We start from the raw sequence: 15,511 nt of genomic DNA on the forward strand, positions 1-15,511 counted from the left end.
AACACTAGATGAGGTACCATCAACTCCTACCCCTATACCCGATCTGAAATCAGCATACCAGCTGTCATGGCCGTATTCTGATCTTACTTCCTCCATCTTGCTCAATTCTGATCACTATGAAACATCAGCCGAGGGCTTCAGGGCTGGGGCGGGGGGGGGGTGGGAGCTGTTGAACAAGCAACTGAACCACCATCTCCAAGGCCATGGGATGGCAGCCCTGCAGACCAGGACAACTCTAAAAGGAGTCAATGGCAATTCCATATGCATTTCAATGGGTTGGTGATGAGGGTAGAAACGATACAGACTCGTGGTTCTTCAGCTTTTATATTAATACTTGCATGGTCATACACAAGGCTCTGTAAGTGTCAAATAACCTGTAATAAACAAACTAGGACATCACTCATGAACAGTTTGCAGCTTATTAGTAAGAACAAGAAGTTTTAGTGATAAAATTAGACTCACAAAATGACAAGGGTCATTGTGATGAGAGTTGGAAAAGACAGAAATCAGGAATGGGATTTGTCTCTTTTGCCATGTTTTCAGCAAGGATTAGCATTAAGAGGCTCAACACTTTACATTGAGACAAAAAATTAAAAATTCTAATACTTGTGATTCAGGCCTTGCTTATTTATTATAGTCATGAAAAAAAATCACCTTTATTCCCCTAACAGTTATGCAGCTCTCAGTTTAATGAAAATTCTTCATTAAAGTGTGTTGCTTCTTGTCAGTGAGAAAAATGCATGCAGGTCAAAGCTAATCTGGGGTTTATGGACTGTGATATTAAAAGAATATTAGCAGTTCTTCTAACTTCCAAGAGAAAGCCCTCAACTCTACAAAAAGGTCAGCACCTACACAATCAAGTATAAGGCCTGGATAGTCACTTGAGCTCCATGCAACATTTGACCAAATGTCTGTTTAAACCAATTACATTTTCTGAGACTTGCCAGGTGCTTGGATGAACAGCCCTGCTTTCACAGTGTTTTTCATGAGACCAGGTGAGTATACAACCTAGAACATTACATGCACAGAACTAACAGCTGCAAGATGGCTCATGTGCTGCTTTACTATGTTATTTTCACACAGGATCTTCAGCTCTTCTCACCCAAAAGAGCTTATAAGCTCAACACTGATGCATGCCATCCAAAACACATCTAACAGGTGGGACTGATGGGAGTTAACACTTTCTGACTTGGGTTTAGAAAGCTCTGATGAGTTTAATGGTAAAGGGGGATGCTCATGTACAGGTCATCTGTGTAGAAGTGCTCAGATGATTCCGCATAGCTGCTCTTCGTTCCCAGAGATGGTAGAGAGTTTCTGGCAAAGGATAATGGGGCAAGTGAAAAGCAGAAATTCACAACAAGCCCAGAGAGGTTCTCCAGAAAATGTACCATTTCCACACAGTGTCTGCTGAGTCATCAAGGACCCTAGTGACCAATAAGGATGCTGCCTAAAAGGACAGACTAATGAGGCCTGTGGGGGACTTTTTTAAGTCTTTCCCTGATGATCCAGAGGGATTTCTGAATGATTTCCTGCACCTGAGCTCACTTACCACATGTTGTATTGTGGGAATAAAGGACCTGGTCCTAGATACAGAAGTAGAAAGCTACATTAGAACCCTTTAGTCTATGAAAGTTGCACAAAACACTCAGCTCTGCTCTCTCTGGAACAAAAAGACTGCAAATGGAGCTGAGCTAACCTGGACCAGGAGCTCACACCAGTTCAGAAGAAAGCTGAAAGCACTACTGGATTTATGTGCCGGTACTTCAATAAGCTCATATTGCTGTATTAGCATAGTTACTTTCAAAAGGTAATACATAGTACTGCACAAGCTTTATGTTATCATCACCGATAACACAAATGCTGCTGCTTGCTGTATGTACATATCAAAGCACACCAGCTGGGTATCATGTAATCATCTGAATCCTCTTGTGTGTATTCAGCATCAATCGATACCGTATTCAGTCTTAACAGACCATCAAATCCAAAAATACCAGTAAAAGAAACCCAGCACAGGACACCTCACTTCATGCTTGCAGCCAGTGTACTTCTCCCTATCATCCAGAGGATGCTACAGGCTTCTGTGAATTACTCACTATTTTCAAAGGCAAAAGGAGGCAATAAATCCCACAGTACTATCTCATAGCCTTGGATGAAATAAATGCAACAATAACAAATACTCAGTTATGTTTGGGTTCACTAGATTTTTTGGGAGATTTAGATCTACTTGTTTTAAACCATTAACATAACACCCACCCGCACCCCACCCCCCACCCCCAATACTATGTACCAGAAACAATGAGAAATGTCTTTCTGTGACTTCTGCTAGCATGTAAAAAGCTCACCAAGCACAACCTTTTTTATCATTGCTGGTTTGCCATTCTTTTCCCTCCTTCCAACCAGGATAATACCCACGAGATAAAACCTGACTTCTCACTTCTAACAATGTCCTGGGGAAATACTGAACTTTTTAGGTCAAAGCTTTGTAGGCTCTATTGCTTAAATTGTCAGAAGAAGAAATTTCAGGAACAAAGTGTTGACTTGAGATGTATTTGCATCCCTAGGAATAAAGGATCCTATCTGAATAAAAAATTGTTAGCCATTTGAATCAGCATGATTTTCATTATCATAATAAGCTTTATCTCAATAAAAGGTTCTCCTATCTGACCTCCCTGGAACCAACTGAGTTCTTGCCAAAATAATTTTAAAATAATTCACTCCAAAAGGCATTTACAAAGGTTTCTAACTTGCTCCTGCATTCCTTGCATAAGAAACTTACCAAAGACAATGTCACACAGAAATGCATGCAATACAGCCACTAGGAATGTGCATTGTACCATTACTTTAAAAAAAGATACAGATTTTCCCACTTATTAACAGCAGAACTGCAAAGGAAAGAGACTGGAAAGTGTTAATTTGCTAACTTCTATTCTCTTTGATGCTCTTTTAATCATTTTTTGTCCCCTCTGGGTAGTAAGTACTACAGTCATTTGCAATGAGGAAGGTGTGCTTAATTAACTAAGTACAAAGAAACTCCTTTATGATCAGTTACAGACATCTGCTGATGTTCAATAAGTGGAAGAGTCTCAGATTTTTTACTCCTGAATGGCAAAAGTAAAAATAAATTCAATAGAATCGAATCTCCTTTTCTACCTTTCACCAATTCACTTCCATGCTGAACTAGGTCAGAGTTGTGGTTGGTCCCTCACCAATTTTAAAGACACTGGAAAGGGTGTTTTCTTCATCCCTATGATATTTTCATGGGGTTTGCTGTATGTGAGCCATGTGGATCATGCAGACAATAAATTACATATGCACACACTAGATATGAAAGTGACATTCTTCCAGCATGAATTTTAACACACTGATAAAGATTCTGCTTTTGCTGTTCACAGTTGTGCATATTATCAAATCATTACTTTAAGTGACAAGACTGACAAAGTACAGTGAAATGCTGATGCCTTATTTAATGTCTGATAACTAAAGAGTCTCATTTAAATAATCAATTCTCAATGCCATGTGTAAAAGACGACCTTAATTTGGCATAACATTATTCTGTCTACTGTACACCTGCTTCTTCACTGAATGAGGAATGAAAAATACCAACTTCTCAACCACATTAAACAGCAGCACTTCCTACTTAGCATATCTGTTGAAATACATTTTTAATTCAACTCTGTATCAGTAGCATCACTAATTTCAGCAAGTAGGAGAGAGATTTCAAAATTAGGACATTAATTAGATTTGCTTCCAGTAACAACAGATATAATTAAAAGGACCACCATAGTAGGTATTCACCTTAGAGTAAAAAAAGTCTTTTCTCCAAACCTCAATGAGTCAGTATGATAGGTGAAACAAGACATGAAAATTCATCACAGCTGTATGTATTATCATGGTTTAATTGCCCAAACCCAGTGCACCTAAGTCTATGGTGGTCAGGTTTTTGGTCAGACACCTCCAGTCACACACGGGCACTCACATGCCCCAGCTTCCCCTACATCACGTAACCACACATTTGTCACATATGGATTCAGGACTGGCCATGTGATTCAATGCATGTCTCCCACAGAAAAGGGGAACACAAATCTCTCATCCACACCAGAGACATTTATACAATCACACGGCAAAAAGAAAAGAGAAGCACACCAGGGTGGCCTACATCAACAAAACTGTAACCTAAAAACCAAAGCATTTTTATCATGCTTTTCAGATACTATGTTTTCCTAACAAGCATACAGTTTTATACCTTACTAATAATGAATGGAGCTACTGCTTAGCAAAAGCCACTATACAACGCTCTGCTACTGCCAAAGTTTAAGCAGCTGCACTTGAACTGTAGCAAGCCTCACGGATGGGATACAGGAGTTGCCTAATCCTTCCATGTTCTGAATGCTTCCCTACTCTTTGTGCTTCAGATTATTCTAAAGCTCTAATCAGTTCAGTGATAAATATTTATGTTTACAGAAGACATCAGCTGACAACCACCCTATGGTTTTGACTTAGATTATTAATTTTCACATTAGTCATTAAATGCCAAAATTATTCATCTGACAAAAACAGACTCAACTTTAAAAACTGTAACCATTAATTAAGGACAACATTCACAGTACTGCAGTATAGAGAGTAATAAATGAATACCGCAAGTGATTAAGTGCCAGAGACTTCTGATAACATCAGATAACATGCATTGTATTTCAACATTTTCAATTCAATATGCACTACATCTTGTTTAGGAAGTCAGTATTAAAACCTTGGTTTAATAAATCCAATATTTTTATTATATCAGACTTGGGATTTTTGTAAATTATTTTTTTTAAATGCAGTGCTATAAAGTTGACTGATCTCTTCTTGAGCATTTAGCATAGAGAAGTATAGCAGCATCCCATTATGTTTCATAAATTCCTATTAATTACATTTCTTTTAAACTATTTCTGTAGAAGTTTCAAGACTGAAACTGGTTACATTTTTTTACTGAAACTTAAGCGTATTTTGTACAGAGATTGTTGGGATGCCCTAGGAAACTTAATACTCAAATTGCACTCCACACTTTGCCACATACCTTACATATGACCTTGACAGTCAACTCTGACTCAGTATTACAGTGATAAAACACATTTTTAAAGGTTGTGGTGGGGGTAGGGCTTAGTTGTTTGAGGTTTGCTTCAACAATCCATCAAGTATGCATAGAAGACTGCTGTGCCCTGCTTCCTAGGAGCAAGGAAGGCTTGGAATTTAGATGGGCAGGTAAGAGCTGAAGTCTTGAAGGCTCTTGGGAGAAAGCTTAATATTCCTGTTCCCTGCATGCAAAGTTCAACAAGAGGGTCTGCCTATTTCTTCTCATCACTTTTTGGCCCTGGGAAGAGAAAAGGTGCCTAGGGAGGACAAATCAGAGCAGCAGTATTAGGATAGGAGTCTTCCGCATTGCCTGAAGTAAAAGATTTCAGGAGTAATTAAGAGACAGAGATCATTTTTGTCTGGTTGAGATCTCCATTGTCATTCAGGCTGGTGTTGCATGGATTGAGGAACAGTGGGTCAGAGGCAAGTGTCTTTTTATTTTGTCAAAGATTTTTTGAAGTCAAACGCTCACATAAATCGATATTACCTCTAACACTGCAAGTAGAGGAAAAAAGGCAGAGAGAAAAAGATGAGGTTGCTTTTCCCAAAAGACTACAGCTATTTCAATGCAGCATTACCAATTAAAAAGCAAATCAGCTTTCATTAATAGATTTATTTTTAAGGCAGGAAAGCAAACAAGCAATGCAGGCATGACAGACGCAAGCCTGTGCTCTGCTTGTTCCTCCAGTAACAAGAGTTACAGAAAATGGACTCAACTATAGAATAAATGCATCAAAACATAAAGCCGAATTTATTTGCATTACTGGGAATGTAGTAAGATGCAGTAAAAGATGCAGTTAAAATAAAGATGGTATTTCAAAGGTTGAAAGAAGTTAAGAACAATTACATTTTCACAGGACACGCTGAAATGCACGAAAAAAAGATACTTAAGAATTAAAGTATGAATGTACAAAATAAGAAGCATTTATGGACAGATGCAAAGGCTCAGGAGAACCGAGAAAGTTAAGTCAAAAGGCTGGTGGAGATGGTCCTGTACCAGACAGAAAGAGACACAAATCAGAATTAAGTTCATCATAAAAGAGTCACTGGCAGGGTCAGTTAGCTGCTGTGACCCTTTAAGAGTTCCCGCTGTAGGAAGCAATCCAGATGTTTCAACTGAGATTCCAAGAAGTATGAACTATCTCCAAAGGCAGCAACAGCTGTAGGAAAGAAAGCCAGGAGTACAAATTTCAGTAGTCAGGGCCAGGAGGAACAGTGTAGCGAGTGAGGAGCAAGTCTTGTACCTCAGTTTGCAGCAGCACATTTTGCAGTTTGGCAAGCGCCACATGGTATACATAATGTATACATAAATCAGCTCTTAGCTCCAACCATACACAAGGCTGCAGCAGTAGCTTCCAACAGAAACATAATTATATGTGAGGCCATGTATTTCAGATTTATTGCTTGCCTTCAGTCTTGGAAAAAATTCGAAAGACATCTTCAAAACCAGAAGACCGATGATGCTGTGCCTACTAAACAGGGACTTATTAACCGATTACCTTTTCCCTCCTCATCTCTAACTATAATACTGTACACAGCATATTAATATAAAGTTTTATATAAATGGTAAACATGCAGGCTTGTTAGTAACCAAAGATGTATATGATTGTGTATTTGAAGCTAACAGAATTTGGAGAACCTATGGATTGAAACAGCTGCTTTCTGCCAATTTCCCTTACAGCTGATAAAGACATTGCAAGTACTTAACCACATATATGTCACCAGGATACTTGGTTTAACATTCTCAGGTATAAGTATTAAAAAACCAGTATCTCAGCCCCATGCACAAATTCTGTGAAGAGTTTAAAACGTGGTGTTATTGGTAAGACTTTCATCTCCACACATGAAATATAAAATTCTGAAATCATTATGTGTGAATACATATGTACCACTAAAAGGATAAACCTAATACTTCAGGAAACAATATTTTCTGTTTGCTTAAACATACTGTCCCAAGACTCCTACGACTGCCAATTGAGACATTCTTCTTTGTACTTCCACATATTTAGAATATTCTGCGTAGTCTTTATTTAGAATATTTAAGTGACAGCAAATAGCCTATTTGAAACCACAAAGAAAGGCAATGTCAAACACAACACCCAAGGGGACAGCAATATGTGTGTCTATCAAAGTAATCTGGATTTTATTCTATTCATGATTCTTCATCTAAAAGTAAGCCTGAGGGAACAACCATTGCCTTTAACTTGTAAATACAGAGAAAATTCAGAAATACAATTAGGCTGAAGATGTCCTATAGAAACCAAAACATAAATAACTAATAGCACTGCTTCTGCATTCCTATGAAGTACAATTTTACAGGAACTACTGTACAATATTATTTGGAAAAAAAAGCATGATTATGTGGTTTTGTATTTCTAATAACTGGCAATAAGTCAGAAAGGAATATCCATCTGTAGGCAATACTTTCCTAAAAAACAAAATTGAAAGGCAGGGGGCCTTCTGTCATACTGGGAGAGCATCAATGGCTTAATCCCACAGGTTAGCCCCAGAGAGCTGAGACTAATTTATTACTACTGGAATATAATTGCTCAACTGTAAGTTTTTTAAAATGGATTTAGGGATCACATAAGCAGTGATTCTGAACAAACACTGCCTAAAAGTCTGACTAAAAGTGAAATTCCTGAAGGACCTGTAGCAAGAAGGGGCTGGCAGGGAGAGAAGGCTAATTAACATGGCTCAGCTCAACTCTTAAAAATCAGCTGTAGTTCCATATAGACAACTCTGTCCAGAAGCTAAAACCAAAATAGGTGGCAAAGTCTCAGAACCACAGTTACGTAAGTCGACAAACTGAGCACAGCAAAGCATTAAGATATTATACAGTAACCATCTTATCTCCTCTGCCAGAAGACAGGAGTGCAAGCTGTTAGTTTTGCATGGTGGTGAAAGTCTGGGAGTTGTCAGCATATATGACTGGCTTCCCTTTTCTTTGCAGCCTCTGTCCCCCCCCGCTGAAGAAATCACTCTGTTGGGCTAGGCAGGTATTTTTCACTCATGGCTTTGAGAGCAGGTATTTCACTGAAAACCCCAGGCAGGCTAAATCAGTTTTAAAATCGTAGGAGCTCAAACCATCATGCTAGATTTTAATAATTACTGCATGAACTAAGGCTAGTCTTTGTTGCTGGCCTGGCAAAAGAGTTTACTAAACGCATATAACCAATTTTCATTATTATTATTCAACAGGAAAAAAATATTAATTGTCCAATGGGATTGCTCATGGCAGAAGAGTAATCTGCTCCAACTTCCCCATGTTTTTTCTCTCTTTTTTTTTTTTAAATTAATAATCCATCTGGATTTTAAAAAGCTTGAACTAGCAGCACACCAGGACTCTAAACTTGGCTACTCAAAGAAGTATTTGTAATGTGTCCATAAGCTTCGGAAGTGTTGCTGAACACTGTTGTTAGATGGTAAAGACAGCCACAGGAATACATGTGGCAAAATCTGAAAGTGAAATTCTGTTGCTGCAGTTCCCTCTGAAGCTCCTGTTTTAGGAAAGGTATCTCAGGATTTGGAGGAGTGACACATTAACAAGCCTAATTATCCACATATGCCTATCCTCAAAAAGACAAGCTCACTGGGCCCTGATACGATCAAGAAAAAGTACAGTTACGTGAAGTATAATGTCTTCTCAGTGGGCAACAATTACAGCTACAATGGCTACTGCATATTAGATCCTGAGCTATACAGCACTGCAGCCTTGGAGTAGGTCTTGCAAATCTGAAGCAGCACAAAAAACTTTCAAAGCCAGTTGTAGCTTATGCCAAACCTCAGAAAGCCAAATGTAGAAGCACTCTCACAGGGAAATGAAACGCAAAACCACTGTTTTAACATGCACATGAAACTCTGCTTAGGAAACTGAACAGCAAAGGAAGCTCAGAAGTTTTAGCGGTTGAAGAACAGGTCCCACCTCACCCACCTTTAGCCATTTCCAAGCGCCGCAGTCACAGAGGCACTGTGAAGCTGGCACTGGGAGGAGACCCGTGGGCTTTCCCTGTTCACGCTAGCAAAATGTCTGAGTGACAGTCATACATTACAAGGAAGCTAGCTTGCAGCATACACATCATGTATTTTCAAAAAGAATATATGAATATATATATATTTATTTATTTTTTTAGTTTGGCCAAATATATGCAGTAAGGAAGAATTCTTTATTATTTTTTTGATGATAGCCATTCTCATCTAGAAAATTAATCCATTACACTATAAAAGTAGTTGATGTACAACAATGATCAGATACTGAAAAAAAAATAATTCCTCTTTTTAAAATATTTTCTTTTCTTAAACCAAAAAGGCCTTTGAGTTTTCCAGGAAAGTGTGATTTATTTTTTTCCACAAACTTCTCAATTTCAAGAAACTAAATACTAGAATAAAGCTCTCAGTATGACAAGTGAAGATTTAAACACTTCTAAAGTAGAACAACAATGGGACTGATGTCAAAGTGCAAGGCAAGTGTAACAAATATCATCTGGGTGATCTATACACACACACCACATTCTGTATGTCTGACTGGCTTCCATTTGATGCTAAAATCATTTGGCTGACTTCCCAGAAAGTAACTGGATCAAGTCTCTACCAGTCTATCTTTCCATTAAATCCTGCTAATATACTCCCTCCTTCCTGCATGACAATCCTCAGTATCTACCTTAGAAGGAAAAAAAATAAAAATTAAAAGTGAGATCAGCTATGAAAATGCTTCATCAAAATAAGTGAGCAAAAAGATTAGGGAAGATTTTATATGCTCATATAAAAAGCAGTACATTCAGCTAATATAATTTACTACAGTTCCCTCAAACCTGGTGATTTACCTCACTGAAGATCTAGTACTGGCTGCCTAAAGGATATTTACTCAGGAGGTTTAGGGTAGTATTGTCTTAAGAGCAAATGTTTGAATGGAGGGGAGGGGTTACCAACACTAACAGTATTTACTCAAATATTCTGGCTCTGAATCAGTTTTACAGACTTCACAAGTTCTTTTGTGGGGATGTTCAAATACTTAGATTTTAAATTATTTTTAAAGAAAAAAAATCTTTTAAAATGCAGTTCATATGCCAGTCATTTTCCCTTTAGCTAATAATCAGCTTCTGTGAAACAACCAACATGACATTTTACACAAAGTTACTGTTACTGCGTTTGCCTTGAATGTGTGCTCTTTTTGACACTTACCTTTGCATTTTCTGGATGAAGCCCTCCAGGGTGTTTGTCCATGTACTGACATAAATCAGTATGCTAAAAGAAAGTCAGATGGAAAAAAGTGTATTAATATCTGTATGACTGCAGCAATTAAATATCCTTCTACTTAGGAGTGGGCACAACAAATGGAAAATAATGAGATTTTTCAGCCACACGTGTGCACACACGCTTGTACCTTTACACTCCATTTTATTTAACAACCTTGGTAACTTGACTGATATGAATATTCACCAAACGTAAATTATTTTTTCCTAACATTCTGTATATGGTAAATTAATTTTATTATCATTTTATACCTTGTAAGGACAATATCATCATCAATACCAATAAAGTAATATTAGGAGGGAAGAGGAAGAACATCAACGGAGAACCTCAAATGTTACTGTCATTATTCACATTAAAACATGGGATTTTAAATATCATTTTATAGTGATTCTAGATTAAGATGGCTTAATGGTTTAGAAAATAAATCTGAAATGCATTGCCTATCAGAGTACTAAATGATCATTTCCAGCTCAAAAAGCGCATATTATGCACACGTACAGCTATTAATTACAGATACTTTAGAAAATACCTTCACTGAAGACACAAAAATATGTTTTCCCTTCATAGTTGCCTATATTCCCCACAAATATACCATAAAATCTCTTCAGAAAATAAGCAGGTTTGTAAGTGTAAATTGTTATTTTTAATTAATAAGTATTTATTGGATTTATTATGGACACACTACTGTCTCTGAATTTTTCTCTTGCATTTCTTCACATTCCTACCAGTCAGCAGCACACTTTCAGTGAAGTGGCATGTCTCTTCTATGATTTGCTTGCACAACTCAGCTTCTGGAATTATGTTCAGAATAAGCAAAGCAAAAATATACACTAGATTAACGACCAAAAAACTCGGGAAACTGACTCTGTCTTCCACATCTGGTTGCTGAACACATCTTGTAAAAACCATCCAGCATTCCTTGAAAAGCTACTTGGCAATACCTGCCTCACATACACAACAGCCCAACTAAATATAAGCAGTTTTCAAGGTGAGAGTTTTGGACAAAAGTTGCCTTCAATATAGCAGAATGGTTTCTCTGTGCAACATTTCCTACTCCAGGAGCCATTCTCTAGTGCTCTTTTGCAGAGTTATAAAGAATCATAGAGAAGTTCACATCTTACACAAAATCTTAGTAGCCACAACTGTTCTGTATAATCTCTTCTGAAGTCATAAATACGAAAACACACTGTAAAATTAGTATTTCAACAACACAAGATACACTGGTTGATTAGGTTGTGTGCTAACACAACTTTTTTTCATGAATTCTTACATGGCTTCAAAAGAGCGAGCGTCCGAACTGCAGGAAATTGCTTGAGCTCCAAAATGAGCAGTGTGGGTATCAGGGGGGCAGAGGGCACACACAGACGGGGCAAGCCACACTAAATACAACACAACAGAGCTTCCAAAACACAAGCTACAACAAGCAAAACTTTAATTTATAGTTAACACATTAATGAATGCATTTACAAAGAAAATTAAAAAATACACCTCTACCATGAACAATTACTGTCAGTGAAGTGCATTTTGCATAAGGTCTATCTTCTGTTTAAAGACTTATTCCTAGTTTCTGTAAAATCTCTAGTCACTTCAGGTATAAACTCCCAATCTCCCAGCTAGTTTTCTGGACTGTACCAATAAAACCATGCCAAAAATGGACCAGTCATCCTTCAGTATGCATCACAGCATTACCCAGTTCTGTCTTGTTTTACTGTTATCAACGTCAAGGAAACATACTTGAACAAAGTCATCTGCTAACCTTGTCATTTGTTTGGAAAAGGGAACAGGTTTTGAGTACTAACCCCACTACAAGAGCCTGCTTCTGGCAAAATATGAAGGGAAACACCTTTACTACAGGTGATGGCTGGTGTCAAATTAAGTTTGGGGACTCTCCCTGTTGTTGCTTATTGAAGAGAAGTACCAACTTAAATACAAATCTTTGAACAGTGATAGCACCCGCAGTGCCTGGGAGAACTTTAAAGAAAAGGCTGAAATGTTGCTTTAGAAAGCCTGGGCAGTGCTGTCCCATCCTCTGATGCACCCATCATGGCCCCCGGCATGGCCCGCTCCCTTGCATGGGCTGGCTGAAGGAGAATTACCATTACCCCATAGTTCAGTCATCAAGCTTTTGTGGGCGACAGATAACCTGGTAGGTGGAAAGCTTAGTGCCTCTTTCACCTTCTATTGATTTCTACGACTTGCAACTGGTCACCCCACAGAAACTAGACCAGACAAAGACAAAGCCAATGCTACTTCTGAAGGTCCAATCCCTGAAGCTCCAGCACCTCAGCTGCCCAATAGCTGCACCTTTCTATTCACCAAAAACTTTCTAAGAACATCCTCTTCAGAGTTACATCACTAGGAACAGCAATAAGTCATCTTTTTATTTCAAATATACTTGTAATGAATTTTGAGGATAAACCCATTTTCTTCCACTTACATTTCAGTTATTATTTAGATGTGTTTCCTCCATACATGAACATCAATGATGACCCTGTTTGTGTTATGCATCATTCGCTGCTTCTTCCTACCCCAAGGACCTGGACAACTGGTAGCCTGCTATAACCTTCTGCATCAGTGGTTCTCTCCTTCAAAAACCAATTGCTCGTATCTACCCAAAATTCAATGTAAACAGCAATTTCTACATAATCTTGGAAGCCTTTACAGAGTCAATTGTGCAGCAGTCTTGTCATCTATTTTTTTCCCCACACACATGCTACAGACACAGAGAAACCTCTACCAACCTTCACTCAGCCAGTAAATAGAAATGGAAAGTCTTTTCTGTTCAAATCTTTCAAGAATTTGCCCTCATAAAACTAAGTTGGAGTCCTCACAAAAGCCCCTAAACACTATGGCACTAACTGGGAAAGCAACTTATGAAGTTATAGTACATTGTTCCTCAATTAAAAAAAAAAAAAAAAGATAGCTGTAAAGCAGACAGCATCAGCTGCTTTTCTTTTCCCAAGGTAAGGCCTCAATGCACATTGAATTAAATATTAGTACAGCCAGGAAAGCTGACAGCGCTGCAGGGACAGCTATTTCTAAACCTGTTTTTTTGGCGGCCAAGTGTCTGCTCCAGTGCTTGTGTACTCAGCTGACATTGAAGAAGACAATATGAATGCAAGTTTCAGGAAAACATTAAAAAAGAAAACAGTAAACTGGATGAAAGCAGTTTTCTAACAGCATTGCATGAAATTGGTACCATATAGATGAATGGAGTCTTTTTCTTAACACTGTACTTCGAGGTAGAAGGCAACATGCTTTCCCAAGTAGAACAGTGGCTGCAGATACAGCATGCCATGCTCGCAATGCTAGGATCTTTACTGTGGTTAACACCTTGATCTAATAAAATATATACTCTAAAGGAAAATGCAAGATACAATTATATTCTGGCAATAACATAAAGCTATGCTGAAACAAGGCAGAAAGACAAGAAACAAACCAACCAACACACCTTTTACAGTTTTTTCTCCACTGTCTCAGAGGGTAAGGAGACCTCACAGGGAAGCAGGATACACTGGGAATGCAGTACAGAGACTTCCAAGTAATGACAAGTATCTGTCACATGCAACCTGATCACAGAAACCTGGCTAGACCAATTCTGCTTCAAGGCATCTTTTAATAACTATCAGCCACACTGTTAATCTCCAACACACATAAATCACCACAACTAATGCCATGCTGTCAGAACATGTTATTTTAGCTTAAATTCAAAATCCCATTAATTCCTGCTCTTAGCACTCAACCAGTTTACCCATACCTACATGTATATACAAGCTATTAGCACTAATCTGTTCATAACAGCTACACAAAACAATAAATAAATCAAGTTTCCATAGTGAAGAACTCAAAAGCTAGGGAAGTCCAGAATTAATGGGGTTTATCCAACCTTTTATTTGTTCGCCCAATAAACGTACGTTATGATAAATTTTTAAATGCATTATGTGATCACTTTCTATTTTCCCCTCACAGGATTAGACATACTCACTCAGTAGAATAGGAGTTACCTGATTACAGAACAGCTGTGCTGTTTTTATGTTTTGGATTTTTTTTTCCCATTCTCACACAGCTTGCAGTCTCTGGATCATTTACTACTTTGAAGGCAAAAATATTAATCTCACTGGCATTCCTTACCTGCTTATTGCTATGCTATTCACACACTTCACAAACATAAAATAGTTCCATAGCAATCCAGGGGAGATGTGGCATTATTCTCTTATCAGGTAGGGAAGCAAAGCAAAGAGAAAAAAGTCTCTAAATATCACTGATTTGGCCAACTCCATTTAAAGCACTTTGGTTTTGACTTTTCATAGTATTTCACACAATTTTGCCTTCTCTGTTTTGACTGACTTCAGTTACAGCTGTGAGTGTATAATGCTTTTGCAAGGGAGACTGAGAATCTTATGCTGAATAGCAGAAGTCTGTTGTATCTGAATTGCAATGACAGCAATTTGTGATGGCGATGACAATTCCCAACACAGCAGGGATGGAACCCAGTTCTCTACAGTAGTATTACCTGTCTTACCTTGAAAAGATACTCTGAATGAGGCAGGAACCCCAGCAGATACCTGGTTTGTGCAAAATCTCTTTTGCTTTAAGTAAGCAATTTGATCTCTCCTCCCCCTATTGACTCCTGGAGAAACAACCTCGCTTCCCTGAGAACAACCTCATTTCCTCCGGGGATGCCATCTATGATATCTTAAGTGCAAGATTAAAGCAAGTCTTTGAGAGGACAGGGGGAATCTTAAATACATAGTTTTTAAGTACAAATCACAATTTTTCTGAAGCTTACCACTTGACCACATTTGGGGCAATTTTGGAAATAATAGCTCAGCACCACCCGCAGCACAAAGGGTACCCATCTTCCAAACTCCAAGCCCATGCTGTAAGGCTTGAGTATTTAGAGTAAGGGTTCTCCACTACAGGTTTAAGATATCCTGGCCATTTTGGCTGAAATTAAAAATAAGTATAGGCAACCTGAGGTGGATTTTGTCATCTTATTTCTTCAAATATTTTGTATTTTACTAAATCGTGCCGGAAGATCACTGCTCCAGGAATGTGACTTGACTTCAGGATTCTGGCACACACAGCTACACATCCTTGAGAAGGCTCTATCAAGCCTTTGTGCTACCTTCTCTCACCAAGTTAA

General features: G+C 38.2%; 1 protein-coding gene across 1 annotated transcript in view; it reads right to left on the bottom strand.

Annotated features, from left to right (window-relative positions):
- Positions 1 to 15,511, bottom strand: part of CDK14 (cyclin dependent kinase 14) — a 317,000-nt gene that overhangs the window by 156,817 nt on the left and 144,672 nt on the right. The window contains 1 exon segment of the mRNA XM_055806228.1: positions 10,294 to 10,356. Coding sequence (XP_055662203.1) covers positions 10,294 to 10,356 — 63 coding nt within the window.

Source organism: Falco peregrinus, chromosome 5, assembly GCF_023634155.1.
Source record: "Falco peregrinus isolate bFalPer1 chromosome 5, bFalPer1.pri, whole genome shotgun sequence".
Lineage (NCBI taxonomy): Eukaryota > Metazoa > Chordata > Aves > Falconiformes > Falconidae > Falco > Falco peregrinus.